General features: G+C 39.2%; 2 protein-coding genes across 4 annotated transcripts in view; one reads left to right on the forward strand and one right to left on the reverse strand.

Moving 5' to 3' along the window:
- Positions 1-10,741, reverse strand: part of NVL (nuclear VCP like) — a 39,264-nt gene extending 28,523 nt beyond the window's left edge. For both annotated transcript variants that reach the window (XM_074164810.1, XM_074164802.1), the window contains exons 1-11: positions 10,449-10,741; positions 8,774-8,847; positions 7,993-8,045; positions 7,808-7,904; positions 6,877-6,931; positions 6,254-6,520; positions 4,623-4,749; positions 4,255-4,331; positions 3,851-3,985; positions 2,150-2,251; positions 154-271 (exon numbers count right to left, since the gene is read on the reverse strand). In XM_074164810.1, coding sequence (XP_074020911.1) covers positions 154-271; positions 2,150-2,251; positions 3,851-3,985; positions 4,255-4,331; positions 4,623-4,749; positions 6,254-6,520; positions 6,877-6,931; positions 7,808-7,904; positions 7,993-8,045; positions 8,774-8,847; positions 10,449-10,505 — 1,162 coding nt within the window. In that variant the 5' untranslated portion in view covers positions 10,506-10,741. The remainder of the gene's footprint in view (positions 1-153; positions 272-2,149; positions 2,252-3,850; positions 3,986-4,254; positions 4,332-4,622; positions 4,750-6,253; positions 6,521-6,876; positions 6,932-7,807; positions 7,905-7,992; positions 8,046-8,773; positions 8,848-10,448) is intronic.
- A 61-nt stretch (positions 10,742-10,802) lies between these two features.
- CNIH4 (cornichon family member 4) lies at positions 10,803-19,171 on the forward strand. Of its 2 annotated transcripts, XM_074168793.1 has the most exons (5): positions 10,803-10,921; positions 12,442-12,510; positions 13,551-13,663; positions 17,905-18,045; positions 18,604-19,171. In XM_074168793.1, exons 1-5 carry the CDS (start codon positions 10,853-10,855, stop codon positions 18,629-18,631), a joined length of 420 nt encoding a protein of 139 aa, XP_074024894.1. In that variant the 5' UTR covers positions 10,803-10,852; the 3' UTR covers positions 18,632-19,171. The 2 variants fall into 2 exon arrangements, with proteins under 2 accessions (XP_074024894.1, XP_074024895.1); XM_074168794.1 differs by lacking the exon at positions 17,905-18,045 and having other exon boundaries at positions 10,853-10,921; positions 18,604-18,631.
- Positions 19,172-21,100: the final 1,929 nt, after the last annotated feature.

The following is a 21,100-nucleotide window of genomic DNA, read 5'->3' on the forward strand; positions in this document are numbered from 1 at the left end:
TCTTCCTACCACCCCCAGGTAAACTGTGCCAAAATACAAAAAATTATTACCACAATCTCCCCAAAAGTAACTGTAAGTCATTACTGAAGGAAAGCAGACGGTGAGCCTGATAATTACAAAGTTTAGCTTAGGAGAGATGTTTCTGAAACTGACCGTCCATACAAGTCAGGAACTGAGCAACAATCCTCCGCTCCATGTCCTTCGATGCAACTTCTCTTTTTGGGGTGATCGCATCAATCTCATCAATGAAAAGGACACACGGTGCACTGGTCTAAGAACAAAAAACATTAATTATTGCAAAACTACACTGACATAGTGCATTATGAGACAGAATTTTTTTTTTTCCAAATTTTTCTGTTCTATAATTATTACTCTAAATCTGCTGCAAAATCGACCTGTCCCAGAACAATTCTGTTGTTACTGACTATCTGGAGAGCTGCCAGACTATGAAACTGGCTGAGCTAGTGAAATGAAATAATTAAGGCATAAGATTCAAAATGTGTCTATATACTGTTTAAAATTTAAATGTAGCTTTCTGTTGCTTTATGTTTTCCATAAACATTCCGCTGTGGCTGCTTACTTGCTTAAGCCCAAAAAAAGAAAATCAGACAAGAAAGGTCTGATTTGTTTTGTTTGTTTGTTTTCTTAGTGACATTAGAGCTGTGGAATGTCAAGAGCTGGTATTACTGACACACATAATGAAACAAAAGGAGCAGTAGGTGGTCATGAAAAACGATCTGCCAATTTCAAGATTACTATAGAGCCTGACCATGTTCAAAGAGGAAAAATAAGGAATGAGAAACTCCTAGAAGTGTTTTAAAGTTCCATGTACTTCATGCTAATAAAAACCCAACACTAATATAGAATAATAACTACTGTAACAAGAAGTGTTTAACTGACATAACATTATTAATATTCTCAAAAAGCACTAGTAGTGAAAAGGAGTACTAAAGGAAAATACTAGAATCAGCTTAAAAAAATACTAGAATCATATTAAAAACAAGTATTTTAAACCCCATGCATTCTGTTATCAGGCAGCAACTGCGCCATCTAGTTGTCATTCACCTTCCCACTGTCTGAGAGAGGGGAAAAATTCAACTAAGCTATAAAGATTATAAAAAAGATTCCACAGTACATGCATCATGTAGAAGGGAACTATGTCTTTTTTTACCTGCACAAAAATTGTTGCAAAAACTAAGTGGAAAAGCTCCTTAAGTGAATGTGAGGGACTATAAGAAAGGCAACAGATTTTATTTTTAAACATTTTTTATGCAATACATTTAATTTCTTCAAAAATAACTTTTAGAGCAACCTCCCTTCAATCGCTATACATACAAAAGGCATGTAATTTCTAAAAACTCTCTGCAATCACTTATTCAATTTTATCCTAAACAACATCTTAAAAAGGCTGTCTAAAAGTATAAATGTAGTATGAACTGGAAACATAATCATCTAACAGCTACACAATCAATCTTTTTGCCCTGGTTAGAACTCTTTTTTACAGGAGCGTACTCTAAACACCTATATACAGTTGTGGGGTAGAGTAGAAAAATGGAATAATGTTGGAAAACCAGAACATTCTCAGAGCTGAGGAACAGAAAACTGTCCCAATGAAGTAAAATATTAGCCACATACTAAAAAAAGTATTTTCATTTTTTAAAATGAAAATTATCTCAATCTGCCTGGTTTTTTGCTTCTTACTAAATCTGGAAGTTGCACCAAAGCAAGACTTCACCTGTAACTTGACTCCTGCTCTTATGATATTCCCCCAAATTTCTTACTTTATACTGAAACCCCCAAAATCTCTCACGTTCAACTCAAATTCCATGCCATACAAAAACAGCAAAAAACCCTTGTAATAAAAAAGCACAGTGAATGGCTCTTACATCTTTTTGGTTTTATATATCAAGCCAAGATTTATATAGCTTTTGTCAAGATTTCAGAATAGTCATCTTTGTGCTCTATGACAGTGTAACACCGAGTACAATGGAATTCTGGTCACAGAAGGGCAGACACTATGACTTGTGTGCAGCAATATAAAGATTCACTCACTAATATTCACTCAAATTCAAACCACAGCAACCAAGCATAAATCTTTACAAAGAAAAGGACAAACAATTCACAGTGGTATTTCCAATGGGCGCCTCACCACAGCCTGCTCAAAGAGTTCTCTCAGTTTCTGCTCAGATTCCCCCGACACTCCAGACACCATCTCCGTTGCTGCCACTTTCAGCATTGGGAGCTCAAGCTCCTGAAAGAGACAAGGAATGTTGTATGATACATCCAGAGGCTAGAAACGTTGGTTGTCCTAGAGGATTTTCCAATATGACATCTTTTACACCCAAAGATTACATAGTCAAGACTAGATCTTAAAGAGCTCTTTAAAAATACGAGTTGCACCCTCTGATTTAAAATGGGTCTGAGCCATTTGGCCAAGTGAACAGCAATGGGTACAAACCCTAGGTTTCTCTAACTCAGTTAGAAAATGACTGCGCTGCCAAAGAGCTTTGCACCTTGGTCCCCTGCCCCATCCTTCATAACGCATGTATTTCAGTTCATCCTTGAGCTCCTTTCTTGGGAAAATTGTCTATTTCCACCTGTAACAAAACATCACTTAGTGTGGAAGAGATCCCCACCGGGTTTGGTTCCCTTAGTCTTGCTCCAGATACATCCAAGCAGGACTGGACATTAAGATACTTGTAAAACTCATAGTCAAGGTTTTGTGCTTTTAAAAATAAATAAATAAAATTGTAACTTTGACAGACTGTAACCCAGTCGTACTACAGGTAGTTGCAGCCTATTTCAAGCTCTTTGAACTATACATTAAAAAAAAAATCCTAATTTATACATATGGTAGCCACCACCTGGGGCTTGGAGGAGATAATTTGCCTTGAATAACTATTGACAATATCTTATTTAAGAATAAGATTTAAGAAGTAGTCATTAAATTTTTTTCATCTCTGAAAATTTTTCACTTGTGTCGTGTTTCTTCCCCTAAATTTAGTAACCTTCTAGGATACAAACACCAGCTGAAGTATTCAATATCACAGATTAATTCAACAGCTACCTTTTTACAGTAAGGCATTAAAAAGAAATAAAAAAACAAATCTCTTGGTAAAAACACTCAACATACAGTGTCAGAAGGGTCTAACCAACACTTAAGTAATAAGTACCAGTATTTTATTTCAAAGATAAAAGCTGTACTACAAAAGCTCGTAACTTGCACATATATAAATTTAAGGTTGTAATGCGACATTTAAGTAACAACTGTATTAGAGACAAAGAAATGTCCATGGTTACCCGTGAATAGCCCTAAATAGCTCATAGATTTATATCCAAGACAGGCACAGAGCAGCACAGCAGCCCCACCACACACCAAGTGATCAATAACGTCATATGCACTGGAATCACTAGCTCGACATAGGCAAGGTAACATCCAATTTTGGAATTCAAAAAACACCGTTTAATGGATGCCACCCAATAGAATCAATGTAATGCCTCACAAAAGATGGTTGAGACCAGACTTCAGTTTAACTAAACTTATCTTCCATGTATAGCCTCCTCAATATCCATGCCTATACTGCTGTCCTGGGAATGCCTCAAAACAATTAAGTCAAACATAAAACCTTGTCACTATGCCCCCTCTTCACATGAGTTTCTATTAAATACAGATTCAGATGGAATTTAAACATAGGAAGTGAAAATGGATATATTTTAGACTAAAAAAGGAAGAAGAGAAAAGAGATAAAAAAAGAGAAAAAGATCTAGTCTATCATGAAGAAGGATTATTTCATTTCTCTCTAAATATAATTCAGAAACAGAAGAAACTGTAAATTTAAAGTTATCTCACCCCAGCAATGGCCTGTGCAAGCAGTGTCTTTCCACATCCCGGTGGTCCATGTAAAAGGAAACCTCGAGGTGGAACCACGCCTAAGTGGTTATAGACTTCAGGGTGACGGACGTGAATAAGCATTTTGCAAATTTCCTGTTAAGGACAAGAGATAATTCCATTTAAATTGAAGAAATCAGTATTATAGATTGACTAATCTCTCTGAAAGCAGTTACTGAGAAGATTAATAAAGAGAACTTACTTTTATTTTGGCCTGTCTATAAAATTAGCAAAGAAAAACCACCCAAAACTTTGTTGCTGTTGGTATAAGCAGTTATTCTCAGGACCAGATTTCTTGTTCGTCATTTTTCATGCGACATTTTATTCAGAGCATTCTGTGTCTCACAATTATAATTTTAACTGACCTTTAAAGTTTCATCATTGCCTCCCACATCCTCAAACTTCACTGAGGGATGGTAAAGCTCCGGTCCCTTACTTCTAACTGTAAAAAAGGAAGAGTCACACAAATTTAGACATGGCATCATAGTAGTTGCTAACACTGAAAAAGAAAGAACTCAGCCTGAACAATTAGCTAAGTACAGGGAGGAGTATTATTTTTTTGTAGTAGACAGGATGGGAATATTGATTAGTACAACATTAAGGCTAAATTTCTTAACAAAACACTCAAGGTCACTTCTCTGCACCTCAGTGTAAAACACTTCTGTGGTAATGGGATTCCACAGAAAAATACCATCTCTTGGTTTGGAGCAGCACGTCAAAAATAACTTCTCACCTTTCTCTTTAAGTAAGATGGCACCAATTTCTTCATCTACATCTGGAAATTCTTCTTTTTTCCTTTTTGTTCTCTTACCCTTTGTCTTCTTTCTTTCACTCTCCAAGACAGAAAATTCTGTTGATTTCTAGGGCATAAAACCAGAATTATATACAGAAAACCTTCCAAGTCAGTGAATTTCTCCAAATACTTAAAAGAACAAAATGTGTAAATGACTATGATGCTTAACTTACTTACACATATTATATGAATAAAGACAAGCAAGGCAGGAATTTAACCCCTTCTTTTTGTAGAAAATCCTTATTTCTAACATAAGATTTGCCTTTTTTTTAAAGGGTTAATTACACCGGTCACTTTTTCGCTAAGATGATGTACTTATAAGCAAAAAACCCCCCAAAACCACCAAACCACTAACCAAAATCAGACACCAGTTATTTGTATAGCATAGAGCAATCCACTTTGGGGACAAATAAAACCATATCAATGGATGCAATTTTAAATTACTAGTAAGTCATCAGTGGCTGTAAGAAAACATTATTTAGTGCTGACAAGTTAACGGCATGTAAGAAAAGGACTAATACAGGAGAAAAGAAAAGAAAAAGACGTTTAATGAAAGTTGGGTTTGTTTGGTTTTTTTTTTAGAATGCAGTATTGCAAACATTTTACAATTTGAAGATCTCCCTTTTATTCAATTTCTCTATAGAAGAAGATGCAGTACTACTATGATAAAGAGATAATTTGTCAGTTCTGCCTATTCAATAAGCATTTTGTGCGATCAGAAAGGTAGATGTAAATGTAGTTCTTCCTTGACATAAAGGAGAGCATCCTGCCAAAACGTCTGGTCAGCCACACAAGATAAATGTTATCTCCCATACATAAATGGAAAGTTTTCAATAGCTAAACAAAGTTGGTTTTTTTCTAAATAAAAAAAAAAGGGGGAGTGGGGTCAGGGTGGGTCATAAAGTGGGCAACATGTCTGGATAGGGAGTAGGACCTACTTTTAATTGCTTTATAAATCAATGCAATTTCCTTCCAACTTCCCAAACTCTTGTCCACCCAAAAAACTTCTGCTTTCCCCAGGCTCACTAAGCCTTAACCACTGGCTAAGGGAGATTACACGCTATGGCTACAGAAAGCCACATGCTTTCCGACTAGTCAGGCTGGTCACTGGCAAGCAAATAAATACCAGCTAAGTTCCACTTCTCTTTCTCTCAGTATAGGCACTTTCCTGGGTCTCCCTAATACTGAGCACTACATTTTCCTCAAAAAACGTGGATGAAATGCATAATTTTGTGACTTTTTACCTCCCCCACAAACATACCTGAAATGGTCCAGAAGGTTCAAAACCACTTCTGACACAGCAGAAAAATGGGCTAAGCCCTTTCTTCTTCAGCAACCAAGCTGAAAACAAGTACTCCACTAGGCTTGAGCCAGTCTTTCCCTTTTATTTAACACGTTCACTATCTTTAAACACAGCATGCATTTTTGTAATAAAAAATACTTTAAAAACCCAGAAAGACAGGCAGTCCTTTTGATCTTAGTTATCACCCTTCAAAAGCCTTTCACATCACACAGGGAATTATATTCACACTTGCTACTTAAAACCACATTGAGTTTGTAAAACACAATACCTCAGAAATCAGTTTCTTCTCATCTCCTTCTCCATCCTCAGAAAGGTCAATGAAAAAGTCTTTTCCACAGGGAGTTTTGTCAATGAACCAGCCGCCTTCGGAGATGCGGGTTTCAACTCGTGTTCCTGGGGAGAGGGTGCTTGTCTGAGGAGCTCTTCGCACAGGAGGGGGGGTTTCCATTGCTTCATTTTTTGGCGTTGTCAGAACAAAATCGGGATTTCCTTTCTTGTATAAACTCAGCAGGGAACTGTTCATGTGATTTGTAGACTGCAGATTCACGTATTTAAAAGAAAACACACAAGTTACAATTTGGGTTATTTATATTAAGAGACCAGTGAAAACTTCCATAAACCTTGGTCAGCGTCCTCACTGGATGTCAGCGAGTCGGCCCTCACTGGGCTCCCAGTGCGCTTTCCTCAAAAGGCATTCCCCCATCATAGGTTCTTCCTTTTTCTTCAGAAAATAGACTCCTTTTAGCCCTGTAGATTCTCAGTTGGAATTGCCAACTCTGGCTATACCTCATCTTCATCTCCACTTTTAAACTCTCCAAGTGCATTGCAATTTCACAACATAGTATCACCTGTTAGGCGAATACAATCAATCATAATAAAAATACAACTTACTAGATCTTCTGGAGAATCATCACCATCAGAGACATCTGTGGCGCTTCCTGCAGTCCTTTACAGCGAAGGAAGGCAAAAAACTATTAATGTATCAGAGCAGAACTGCAATTGAGACATAAAACATAACAAATGCGATTTCCACAATGTGGTTCCCCACAACCATGAAATGTAGAGACTGGACAAGAACTCCTGACTAGCGCACTCTAAATTTACTACTATGAAGAGTTAAAAAATGCATCCTTTCCAAGCCTGTGATGAGTTGGATCAGCTTGGTAACCTGGCTGAAAGAGTTCTAAAACAAACTGATGTGAGATCACTCTGATTCAGTTCACCAAGAGATGACACAATCACCAATGCTGGCACAAGGGAAGTAACAGCAAATCACTGCTGAACTAGACTAGTCCTAATTACAATGTCCTAATTTCCCAGGAGAGTCTTAATATCTGTCACAGGTTAGAGAAAACAGAACGGTCCATGAGACTATGCACAGGGTTAAGAGTTAGGAGACCACAATTCCAACCTCATAACCAGTGGTGATTTACTCTGAATAACCTGTCTTGCAGTCTTATCTCTCAGATTTAGCTAGTATCTCTCACACCCAAGAAAGATTAAGAACAAAACAAAGGAACTGAATCATATGAGGACTGGGGCCTTATGTGGAAAACTATCAAAAAAGCCCCAAGGATGCCCACTAGTCTTTTCCCCGTAACAGAGAAATCATGATTGGCTCTAGTATCTGCTCGTCTTCAGTGAAAAAAGTGCCTCCATCAACTGCAGGTAACTTCTGATGAAGACAAGCCTATGGGAAATCAAGGATCCATCAGTAACCTTGAAACTACCAAAATTTAATAACATGAAGACAGAAAGCTTTAAAGAAATGGTAACACTAATGGCATTATGAAAGTATTCTAATGGTAAAAATTCTTCTTACTCGTTTTTCTCTTGTTGTCTTGCTCTTTTTGCCACATGTTCAGCTTCTAAAACTGCTAAATCTTCACGTTCTTTTTCATTACTGATTATTCCAAATACTGAAAGAAAAAGTTCAAACACGATAAAAAAACAGCCAAAGCATAATCAAAGAATTTGGCGTCTTGGACAAAATACTAACAGAACTACCTTTTTCCACTTGTATTCTAAAAGCATTTCTTTTTCTTCGTCCATATTCTGTACTGAAAAAACACAAAATAAGTAATTTATATCAACTGCTTTTCCCCTCAATATACTGTCATTCTCAGTGGAAAAAATACATTGTAAGTTGATACCCAAGCTTACACACAAGTTCTTATTAAAGACCAACTACGTGTAAAAGTGATTGTTTTTTCTTAAGCCTGGAATAGCTCACTCACTGGGATGAAACAAAACCACTAAACTATACTGGTCTCTAAAGATATATTTAGTAAAAATTATCAAGGTCCTCTTTAACTGTAGATATAGATAAATGAGCAGACTGTATTCTATTTCACAACACTACCGATTTTTTTATTTTAATTCAAACAAGAACATGTGGATACAGGACTACGGTCTAGAAAGAACAGTCCAGCAAGAAATAACTGTGATAATCAATAATAGTCACTATGAGAAAATTCAATAAGCATCCTTAACCACAAACCAAATCATCAACCTTTTATCTTCACTTACTAAGAGTATATTTTATTTATTTGCTTTTATAAAATAGCTGACAAAGGAAAACCAAACCAAACCAAAATCCCAAGACCTGTCAGCATCATAAGCAAGGGATGATCTTGCCATTTCAATCAACCTCAACAACTGGTAACGAAGCTAACATTAAAAAAAAAATAAAATTCTGATTAAAAAATACACAAATGCAAAAAACAAAATATAAATAACATATTCTGTATTTTATGTGTAGAATATAAGAATACAAATCTTTGCTTACCTGTAGGTTTTCTGCAAATCAGATGCTAGAATTCCAATGTCAACATACTGGCCACACTTACTACTTGCGAGATACTGAAACGAAGAATTTTAAGCAGCAAATAAAATAATTGTCAATCACTTCAGCAGAACAGCTGGATCAAATATGACGATTTCAAACTCTACACTTAAAAGTCTAAATGAAAATCAGAAACAGCTTTGAACTGCCTTGGAACACATTAGACAGTATTTCCCACCAAAATGGGAAACGCTTGTTAAGAGACAGATAACTAGCTCGCTCCATTTCCCAGGGAAACAACCATACTGTATTTTGGTGCTTCAGTGACTTCTGCTGGTGCAACGTCATTGCTTATATTCAGTAAGAAGGATGACTTTGTAACTCGCAGACTATCTTATTGTCAGACCTTCTAAAGTTACTGGTTTCTCTCAGTTAACCTCCGTTCGTTTTAGATCTCTGACCTTAAAAATGAAACCATCTACATCAATTAGTATGGATAATGCCACAATAAGAACTTTACTCTTCACAAGATGTTCAAAAAATACTACAGAAAAGTATATAAATGAATGTGAATTCTGTCTTTTTTTTTTTTGCCTGGCAGCAACTGATCCAACCCATTTTCGAAGCACAACTATGAAAACATGAGAAAATGCACTAAATTTCAGGTACAACCGTAGTCCGTTTGCTTTCTTCCCTCACTCTCCAAATCAGTAGTGAGAAGGAGTTTCAATACTGTAACGGGGGATTCCCTCTTTAAAAAAGAAAAAGGAGATGGAGAATCTCCCTAAAACATATGGTATCACAAATACCACAGCAAGGAGAATTTTAAAATCTCATTTAAATTAATACCCTTACCTAAAACAATCAAATTGCTTAAATTTGAATACAGAATTATTTTTTTAAATGATGTTACACTTCATGTCACCCATGGGCAGCTACTGACCCACAAAAATATCAAGCCTACCACAAATCCAGCCAGCTCTTTCACTTCAGAATAGTCAAGACATGGTCACTGTGATCTTGTAACAGAAAATAAGCAACGTCCCTCAAGCAGCTGCTCACATTTTAAGGAATTAGAAGCAGAGTAGACTTACACACAGATGCAGAAAAATGCTTTGCGAAGTCACCATAAATATTTGTAAAATATAGCACAGCAGTATGACACCTGAAGGAATCGCTGTTCTCCCCACTCTTGGCCCGTGTACTGTGAAAGCAATCACCTTTTCTGGCCTTTCTTCACTCATTTAATATAATCGATGTACATGTTTCCAAATGCAAACACTTCCAATTTACCTATATGTACCCAGAGTGCTTTTTTTTTTTTCTTTTTTTTTTTTTTGACCATTCATTTCACACTTGAAATAGCAGTAAGCTTCAGGATCAAAAGTACTGAAGAGAATGGAAGACACTAACAAAACAAAATAAAAAACGGGGGGGGGGGGGGGGGGGGGGGAGGGGAGAGGAGAGGGAGGGGGAGACCTTTTTAAAGGTCTTTTTAAACCCCTGAGAGCCCAGGCCAGGTTTGACTCTCGCTGCCATCCCCTCCCGCACCTGAGCGGGCCGGATGCTCAAGGCGGCTTCCAGCGAGCAGGGGGGAGGCGAGGCACGCCATGCCGGCGGCAGGGAGCTCTCCCGGCCCGGGGGAAGAAGGAGGCCCGCTGCCCACCCCGGCGGGTACCTGCTTAACGCGCTGCTTCAGCCGCAGGTCCACGAAGTGCCCCGGCCGGCTCCTCATGGCTGCCCGCCGCCTTCTCCGGCCGAGGGCCTCCCCGTCGGCCCAGGGGCTGTCCTAGCGCCTCGCCTGCGCGGAGCGGACGGACGCCTCAGCAGTACCGGGAGACCGACCCGGCCGCGAGGCCTCGCTCCAGGCGCTAATTCACCCGCCAGGCCGCTAATTAAGTTTCAAAATCGGTCAGGTCCCCTGTCAGGGCCGCAGCAGCGCCCTCACGGCCCGGCCGCCGTCCCTGAGGCGAGGACTCCGTTTCCCAGCATGCTGCGCGGCGGGGCCCGGCCCGGCCCGGCCCTTCCCGGGAAGGGGGGGGCGGGGCGTACGGCGGCCGGGAGGGCGGCGGCCGCGGCGGGATGGAGTCGGTGGTCTTCATCTTCTCGCTGATTGACTGCTGCGCCCTCATCTTCCTCTCTGTCTACTTCGTATCCTTCACCTCCGGGGCCGGGAAGGGGAGGAGAGGAGAGGGTCGGGTTGGGGCTGCTTCCGCGCCCGGCGGGACCAAGGTGGGCCGGGCCCGTTGAGGCGCCGCTGAGGGCGGGCGGGGGAGCGGGGCCAGGGCTGGGGCTGCCGGTGGGTTGAGGGTGGCGGGGCCTGAGGGCCTGTCCTGGGTAATGGCCGCTGGCGGGGGGGGGGTTAGGGGTGGCGGGAGCGCCTCGCTGAGGGGAAAAGGCGACTGATTCAGCGCCCGAAACGTGTTGGCTCCTTCGGGGGCGGGAGTCGGGGGGGGGTGGGCTGCAGGCGGCCACGGGCGTGTGCGGCCGGTGGTACCGGTAAATCCACCGTGCCTCGGCTGCGGTAGCATGTGCTTGGCGGTGCTGTGGAGAAAAGGGCGCTGAAAGCGTGTTTCACACCCTCAAAAACTAGCCGGGCCTGAAAAAGAATATGGCCAGACCATCGTCTCTTAACTGTAAGGACGCTTTACTCTATTTCAGACGATAATCGCTTAATTGTAAGGATACCTTACTCTGTTTCAGACGCGAGGTCATGGCTGGGAGACTGTGGGTTCCTCGACAAACAGAATTTCCATATTCTTGGTTACAAACTTGCCTGCGGTTTTTGCTGCCTGGTGTTGGTAGGATGTCAAAGCACTGGTTTGGATTTTGTTTGTTTTTTTGATAAAAGAAAATTGGCTCTCATACCCTTCCAAATCCTGATGCTATATAAGAATCTACCCAGTTCTCCTAACAGAAAAAAAGTACAGAAGCACTTGAAAGAAATACATCCTAGAAGGATAGGTTATTTGCTGAAAAGTGAAAAGACTTCACCTATTTTTTTTAGGGATAGAAAAAAAAATCACATGCATTTTTTCTTTTTTTTTTTTTTTTTTCACTTTCTTGGAGAAAAGGAGCACGAGCTTTACAGGACATAGCATGATGATGTGCACAATGCATGCTAAGCCTTTTTTGAGAGGACTTTTATGTCTGAAATCTTTATATATCAATTACTGAAAGTTCATTTGATAATGATGTTACCCTCTTATTTCCTAGCAAAGGATGAATTAATCCAATGTTGCTGCAAACGTAAAAAAAGTAGATCCACTTCTCAAAACTGCACTGTTAGGCTTTATTGTGAGGAGACTTTTAACAGTGCATTAAGTTTTTCTTCCTTTTCAGTTCTGGTTTCAAGTGTTGTAATAATAATTCTGATAACGAAAAATACTGAGTTTGCTTCCTTGGCCTTTTTAAAGTGTTGCACTGAACTTTAGCGCTTGTGCAACAGTTGCCGTTGGAAAAACGTAATAAAATCATTTGGGTTGATGATAAATGGTGACATAACTTTCTACCTGAAGTAGGAATGAGTTGTAACTAATTAAATGCCTTTGGCAGCTCAGCTGGAGAACAGACCATGCTGAGAGCAAAGTGCTCTCCCCAACTTATTGGATAAAAATAAGGTTTTGTGTATTCTGAGTTACCGTACATTTTTTCCTTATCTTGGACTTCAGATAATTACACTGTCAGATTTGGAATGTGACTACATCAATGCTAGGTCATGCTGCTCAAAACTCAATAAAGTAAATTATCCTTCTTTGCATTTAATGTGGTTTAAGAAAACAATCTTTTATCTTAGCATGACAAATAATGGGGGCTACAACGTATATCTGAAGAGACTTGATTGGCAATATTTTGCATCTATCCTTTATTTCAGTCCACTTGTCTTCTTCGAACGCCCGTCTTTCAGCATATTCAGTCACGAAAGGCTGTTCTGGCCCTTGGTGCTCTGAGACGGGCTGTTACTCTGAATTCCTGGGACTGAGACTTAACTTTGCAGAGCTCTTGAGTTCTATGCTTTATTGTTGTAGGGGTGCCAGGCCAAGGATGTCCGCTCGTGACTTAACTCTGGGATCTTTGTAGCAACTTTCTATGATGCTTCTGTATAATTTCTAACCTGTCTTGAATGTTTAGAGAGAGTTAAAGCAATAAGGAAAAGTCCAATTTTAACCAAATCTGCTTAAAACTGGTTTCATTAAATCAATGTGGCCTTAGGTGTTCATTTTTATGTAAAGGTATTTTTGTAATGTAAGAGAGAGTGCTACAGGATACGTACAAGCCAAAAATGTGTTATTGCCAGGGGCTGACCCAATTTATTTATTCCAGTTTTCATATTGATTCATTTAATCTGTTCCAAGCCTGAGGTTGTTTGTATGTCCTGTGTCTGTGCAAATTTTAATTATCTGCTTCTCTCATTCCTAAATCCAATGTTCTCTGCAGTGATTTCAAATGAATGCTGTATACTTTCTTCATGCACTTTCTTAAATGCTTGTGTAATATCGTTGCATTCAAACACAACTTCTCTCTAGAAATTTTTGTAACCCTTAGATAAAGTACCTCTGTTACATCTTATGGCCTGATTTCTGGCTTACTCATGTGGAGTCTGTCTCGAGGTATTAATTTCTACGTATTATGATAAAATCACATGAATTTTCTTCTTCCATGAGTTTTTTGTCTGAGTTTGATATTATTAGAATCAGATGATAACTCCATATAGATCTTCTTTTCAAAAAGGAATTTACATTTGTGCATATAACTTCTTTCTTTTCTTCCCTTTTTGCAGTGGGTGGTCCCTGAGGTGATTGGCCATGCTGTTGTAACGGTATTAATGCTTATTTCATTGCACTGGTTCATCTTTCTCCTTAATTTGCCAGTAGCCACATGGAATATATATAGGTAAGCGCAAAGGGGTTTGTGTGCTTTTTTTTTCTCATTGTTACTTAGTTTATCTTTCAGTGTAGAATGAAGATAAATAATAAGTCACGATGAGATGTTTCACTTGTGTTCTTGAGTTGCTGACGGTCTTCATGGATCTGCCTAATGTAAAACTCTCCTTTGCTTGCAATTAAAATTACAAGAAACCCACCAGTGTAAAGGATATGAAGCTTTTGACCTTTTGTTGCATTCACTCTAATGCCCAGGAATCTTCATATGTGAATCATTCCCAAGTTTGTGGGAAGTAATAGCATGTTAATTGGGATTATGAAGTAGTTCTGCAAACATAGTTGTTAATGTTTTTCATGCCGTGCCCACACACCTGATAGCGATATCAGGGTAAAAGCACTTGGGTCAGCATGGCTGATGGTTGTAAAACCATGGGCCTCTCGTGGTATCCCCCACACCCTTCCTCTGCTGTCTTGTCTCTTACCCTTATTTGCATTAATTTTTGTCCCCCATCTTGCCTTTTTGTATTTGGAAGTTTTTTGCAGACTTTTCATCTTAGGACAACTGCCAGTGTTACTGGTCTTTGTATACTGGGCCGTCCACCGCTTGGAAACAGTATACTGGTCAGTAGGGGTTTCCATGTGGCAACATCGGGACTGTCAGTTCAAAAATATTCCTTTTTTCTTCTATCATTTGATGAGTGGAGAATTGAACGTTTACAGGTGATATGCTCATTAGCATTTCATTGAACTGGGTGTGGACTTGTCACAAATTCTCTCTAATCACTGTACTACAGGAAGTCCAAAAGTTTACGATAGAGGCATGAAAAGTTAGCTGTAATTCTTGTTTGCCTAAACCAGGTAGGGCTAACTATTTGCAGGGATGGGTCGAGTTGTTGGTAAAATCAAACAAGAGGTTTCATATTTCTCATTAAAATGAAGTCGAGTATCCCTTTACTGATAACCTCATTGTTCTTGGGCAAAATAACCATGCATTTATCACCTCTGTTTTCTGCAAAACTGCTAGCAAAGCCTTCACATATTTCTAAGCTGGAGTTGAGGTGAGACAGTATAACTTGTATGCTTAATAAACAAATTTTGCCTAAATGCACACACGTAGGGATAGTTTTCTGTACATATAACTGTATTATGCACCGTTGCACAAAATGACCTGTACTCCCTTTGGTATCTGCTGGCAAGTATGGAGTTTGCATTTGGTTTTTCATTTATGCTGAACCGTTTCTACAGAGACAGTAGAGAGAGAATGCAGTTTCTTTAAAGCTTTGAAGATTTCTTGTACTGGTTATCCCTTTGCTGCTTCCTTTTCATAGAACCATAGAATGATCTGGGTTGGAAGGGACCCTAAAGATCATCTTGTTCCATCCCCCCTGCTCTGGGCAGGGACACCTCCCACTACACCAGGTTGCTCAAAGCCCCATCCGGCTTTTGCCTCCATATGTTAATGTTTAAAGTTGCCACATGCTTTGACTTTTAAACCTGGTCAGATAGAATTTTGAAAGATAAGTTATTTCTATTTCCACACCTCAGGCAGTAAGCTTTGACTGCTGTTTTGAGTTAACAGCTCTCATTTTATACCTGTCATACATGAGGTAGACATTCTGAATATCCTAAAATCCAGGATCATTTCCTCAATTTTAGACGTCTGGTGTAGGTGATAAATGAAAATGACAATATGATACTTTGTCCTGCCAGAAGTCAAAATGTTAAGCCTATATTGCTAATCCTGCCTTGTTTCTGAGGATGGAGGCGTTTCACCTGCGTTGTCTGGACTGTCCCATCTGCAGTGAAGGAGTTAGAGGTCTGCAAAGCAAGCGTGGTGTTTAGCATTCTAAAGGAAATCTGATGATTTGGGATAGAACTTAACATTTGACCCAGTGTTCAGTGGACAAGAGATACGTTAGTCAAAAAAAATGAGGGGCTGTAAAGTAATTTGAATACACTGAAGAGAGGAGAAGGCATCGATTACTAAACCAGGATTGAGTGGAAACACATAAAGCGTGAAACTGTTATTATGAGCTGCAAACTTCCAGCATCAGCTGAATGTGTTGGAGTCTTCTTCATATGTTATAGTATTTCAGGAACCAATTTCTCAAGTAAATGTTGCTGCACATGAATTCAGAAAAGTTTAAGATTATAATTTACTCCGAGATGAGTACAAATACCAAAATAATTGTGTTGAGATTGAAGAAGTCTGTGCTTTGTGGTGTATCTTAAGTGATAATAGAAAGAAAGGTGGGATAATAATCCACTTACTCTCTTTCCTTCAAAACGTGCTTAATCTTGATGAGTAAGCAGTTCAGTTACAGGCAGCATTGGCTTAATTTACTAATTGTCTCAATGATTTCAGTGAGAGGAGAGAGGTTTTTTGTGAAAGGGGCATCAGAAAGAAATCCTGGGGAAAATAAATTTGTCAAAAACAGCATCGGGGGGGCTTTCAAAGTGCAGCATGGTTACTTTAACACCCAACTGGCCTTTCTTGTTCAGCAAACTCAGATGCTCATTTAATTTGGTTTGGGTTTTTGCTGAATTTTGTAGTATCTTACACAATCTCTAGTAAGATGTAGTTTTGTCTTACATTCTGCTTGTTTTAAAACCAGTTATTGAAGCAGCTTATTTAAAATCTATTCATATTTCAAAGAGGTATTTTTTAGTTCATAAATATTTCTTAGACCTTCTACTATGCAAAAGAAGCAAGAATTGCAAAGGAAGTGTTGAATGTGACTAGTCAAAAAGAAAGAAACTCTTAAAGTTGAACACTTCCCTTTCTTTGTTGTATAGAAGTGCTTGAGACAATAGGGCAAAATATTATGAACTGTAGTTCCTTAGGTGTATAATATGACCAGTACCAGCTTGTGAGCCCCTTGGAAAAACTACCTCCCAAGTTCCACAAGCTTTAATTAAGTTGCATCGTTTAAGTGTTCTCACTGTTCTTAAGAGGCAAAAATGATAAATCCTGGAGATACAAGGTAACTACATTCACTATCTCTTTTTTCTAAGAAAAATTGGTATGGAAAACTTGTGTTCTTCCTTGTAATGCATTTTATTTGAACAAATTTCCAGTAAATGGACAATGTTTTTTGTTATAATATTAAAAATAGACCAATCGCTTAAAAATTCAAATTTAGAGGAAACTTTCAAACTGTAATTATTTCACATGAACTATTTTTAATGGCACATAATTGTCTTTGTTATTAGTCAAATATGCTGCAGTGCTTTTTAATGCTTCTGTGAAAGAAAGACAAATACCACAGTCTTAACTTTTCCTTTTTTTTTTTTTTTTTGTTCTCCTGCTGTTTCTTGTTCCTTTTCATCCCCTCCTATTATTGAAATGAGTGTTGTCAGAGGTGGGGGTGGGGCTTTTGGAGGATAAGTGGTGCCATTCTTCAAGTGTATAAAGAAAATCAGAAAGTGTTCTGTTCTGAGACCTTGCTTTTCTTCCAGGCGTAAGACCAAGGGTTAAATTCCCGTGTAGAAAGAGTATTACTGCAGGAAGGCAGAGCCTGTTTGACATTGAAGTGAAATAATAATACTCTTCTAGACTGAGCTGAGTGAGAACTTCATGCAGCTGCGTTTTGCTCTCTTGAGAAATGCTTATGACAAACACGTCGCTTGTTGAATTTTCACAGGCCATAAACGTTTCTTTTGGTGGTTTTATTCTTCTTTTTGTTTATGTTTCACTTTGTTTGACTCAGCTTTTGTTCTGATGTGGACTGGGACAGCAGCACTTCAGTTCTGCCCAATCTCATCCTCTTCAGCCTGAGTGTCTCTGCCGAGACCATGTGAAATGGTGGTGACAAAGATGGCAATAACCCATGGATCCCTTCTCTTGTCTTATGCTGTCTCATTTTGACCACTGAAGTTTGTGATGATCTAGGGGGGGGGAGGTTGTAAATAAATCTAATTCTTATCTAAATTAATTCTTTTCCAGTCCCTTTCATCTAATGCGTCTTTCCACTGTGGATGGATGTTTCATTCCTAACCCCAAATAACCCTGCACAGCAATTAAAGTGAGCTGGAATCGGCTACTACCTGTAAACTCTCCCATTTAGACATGAGAAGCTGGGCTGATGCCTCTAGTACTTCTTGTCCTCTTTATTTGTGGGTTGTAGTGGCAGAGACACATGCTATGTGCTGACACTGAAATGGTTCTCCTCCCCATGCCCTGATGCTCCCTCATGTTTTGATTACTATCCTTTTGTTGTTTTTTTTTTTTTTTTCTCTTTAAACTTTTAGGTACATTATGGTTCCAAGTGGAAACATGGGGGTATTTGATCCCACAGAGATCCATAACCGAGGACAACTGAAATCGCACATGAAGGAAGCCATGATTAAGCTGGGCTTTCATCTGCTCTGTTTCTTCATGTACCTTTACAGGTTAGTTTTGAGAATTGCTCCTGGGGAACAAAGGAATTGTCTGCCAGCTATTTTTATCTCCTCTATTGTGCTAGTATAATTGCTGGTACTTGTAAGTGTCTTACCTTTTTGCATCCTGCTAAGCCTCAGTGATCTATTTTGACAGCTTTCTCCAGGCTCGTTATATGCCTTTATTCTTTCTAATCAAACATGGTTTGGAAACTCAGACTACTCCTTAATCTCAAACCCACTATGAGTGCGATATAAAGAGTTACACATTTCCAGCACCTACAATAAGTGGCCTATTTAGAAATTTAGTTTATTTTACAGGCTATGTTTTAGAAAATAGAGCTGATCTGGCTAAGTTACAAACAGATGAGTTCTGTGATGGGGCCACTTACTAGAAGATGGAAGAACTTCTACTGCAGAGTTACTTCTGCAGCCCCTGTCTTCATGAGCAAAGCACGTAGTTGCCTTTTATTTCAGAATCAAGTGCCATTCTCTTGTGAAAGCGATAGCTGTTCCTCCTTGTGCGTGCCTCAGTAATCCACTGGTATCATGTTTTCTGTTTTGTCACAGTATGATTCTGGCTTTGATAAATGATTGAGATGTGGAAAAAGAACCATTAGCTGCCAAATTGGGTCATAACTCCAGTGACTGGTTGTGGAGCCACAAGACACCTTCCGAACGTACCTAGATCAGTGTCATCGTGCGGTATATTTTTTCCTCTCTGAACAAGAAATATTTTTCTGTATTTTTAACATAAAATATTTTCGAAAGACATTGGATTTGTGTAGCGGTTGTTTTTGTTCCTTTACAACCCGAACTGCTGGAGCTGCTGCTTCTGTAAGATGAAATCTTTGCTTAGAGAATTGATCCCTTAGGAATTAAATGGGGAGAAGGGAAACTCATTCCAGCAGCAGCGACTGATAACGGTGGTTCCAGAATAAAATTTAAGCTCAGTTCTGCTTCTCACTGAAAGGTGTCAGGATGTGCCTCTGGCTGTCAGGCTGTCCTGTTAGAGCCTGTTGGAACACAGATTTCCGAGTGCAACAGGAGCACAGCTCGCAGCTTTGTGTCAGTTTTCTTGCCCACTAAAAGTGATGAAATAAAAGTTGTGGTTTTCTCCCTTTCCACCCCTCCCTCCAGCAACCTCTCTGAAGTCTTGTGTTTGGATAGATTGAGGCTCCTTTGATGAAAGTGACACTTGTGTGTAAGAGTGAAAACCAGATAAATAAGAAATGTGATTAATACTTGTTTTTTTTACTTCAACTCCTGTTTTGTCATTGAAATACACTGTAGACCTCCATACAAAATGAAAGAGCATCTGCAGCTGCTGGTCCTGAACCTGCTTTTTCCATCTCCAGTGAGGTGAATCAAGAGTACACCCAGTTCGGGAAGATGGTTTGATAAACCATATCCCCAGTTCCGATGTAATTGCTTTAAAGACACCAGCAAACTCAGTTCTTTTTGTGGGGCATTTGCATCAGCGATAAGTATATAAACCCAAGTTTGTACTCTCGCTGTCTTTAATTTTTTTTATACGTGCTTTGAAACAAACATGCCAATACAGTTCTGTAATTAAGTCCTGAAATTTATGAGCTTCTCCTTCTTCAGTACTTGTTCTTTGGTGTAGAGCTGTAGTTAGCAGGTTGTTGTCACAGCCAGCAGTGAAAAGACAACGCTGAAGCTTGATTTCTGTTTGTTCTAGGAAAAGTTTGGCTTTAAATTTATGATGGATGGAGTCCCAGTTCAGCTGTTGCAAAGATGAAAAACTGCTGAAAATTACACTCATAAAAAAAATAACTAAGCATTAAATAGTTCCCACAGCTGCATCCCACTGACTACCCAACACCACAAAAATCAAACTACAGGAAGTACCGCCTTACAAAGCTGAAACCCGGACAAGATGTAGGTCTGGAAAAAGGAGAGCAAATAACATGTGAAGAGAGGAAAGTCAGTAATTTTTGTAGCAGCTTATATGGTAGGCAATTAAGTTATCTTATTTGTGTGTGAAAAAAACATACTACATGTATGTTGGGTTTCACACTGAGGAACACGTTCATTGATCTGTAAGTTCACCACTTACACTGGTAGTTCTTTATCTCATTTTAAAGAAATTATTTTGAGCTAAGAGCTTTATTATGAATGGAAGTGTTTGTGAGGTACATTGTCTTCAATGATTTCTAACTGCTAGGACCTCAGAATTCCAGTGATGCCATTAGATCGGGTGCATCTGTTCTCCAAGGGAGTTGGTAAAATTTATCACTCAGCTTCTGTTCTCTACAGAGGGAAGTGCTTCTTCAGAGATAGGAGTGGGACTGGGAAGGAAAAGGGAAAAGAACAATATATCTGAAAAAAAAAATCAAAATGAGGGAAGCATATGTCTTAATTTATATCCCTGAGCGAGGGGACTGTTACTGGGGGTTCCTCCCCACATCCTTCCTCAAGAGTGAAGTATTAACCATGACGGACCAACAGAAAAATAGATGGTGGTTGTCAAATACCAACCAAGCTATACTTTTATATGAATGCAAACTTCTTACCCCACCCTTTTTTATATAAATAAAGTATCTGTTCATTCATATCTAACACCAACTTCTTGTAGTAGTTGCAAAAACTTCAGTAGCAGAGATGACAATTCTGCCGAGTAATTACACTGGCGGTTTTGAAGCCATCCTTACTATACAGGGTCATTTCCTTGCCTTAATACAGAGTATTTGTAATTTTAAATGTATTTGTAATTGCTAGAAATGTAGTTGATTAGCTGCAAACAGGGATCCTACAGTCATCTCTCTCCTGGGAGATCCACAGCGCACAGGAATTTTACACTAGTAAAAACCAAAACCTCCCTACTTTCTGGGTCTCCATCGGGGGAGAACAGGGTAATTTAAATACAAGCTTACTATACAAAATTCAAGATAATTACAAACTTTAGACTGATTTTAAATAAGGATTTACCTAACTTTATCACTATGAATCGGTGTGAGACCAACACACAGATTCCCTCCTCTTCCCTCACTAGGATACGTTTCCCTTTGGCACTCAGGTATCCAAGTGTAACTTCATGGGGGGA

The sequence above is a fragment of the Numenius arquata genome, chromosome 2 (genome assembly GCF_964106895.1).
Source record: "Numenius arquata chromosome 2, bNumArq3.hap1.1, whole genome shotgun sequence".
In the NCBI taxonomy this organism is placed as follows: domain Eukaryota; kingdom Metazoa; phylum Chordata; class Aves; order Charadriiformes; family Scolopacidae; genus Numenius; species Numenius arquata.

Bases quoted from the DNA above. Each gene is read 5' to 3' on its own strand.
- CNIH4 (XM_074168793.1), top strand. From the start codon at position 10,853: ATGGAGTCGGTGGTCTTCATCTTCTCGCTGATTGACTGCTGCGCCCTC. The intron at 12,511-13,550 runs GTAAATTATCCT...CCCTTTTTGCAG, and splicing joins GCTGCTCAAAACTCAATAAA to TGGGTGGTCCCTGAGGTGAT. The intron at 13,664-17,904 runs GTAAGCGCAAAG...TTAAACTTTTAG, and splicing joins GCCACATGGAATATATATAG to GTACATTATGGTTCCAAGTG.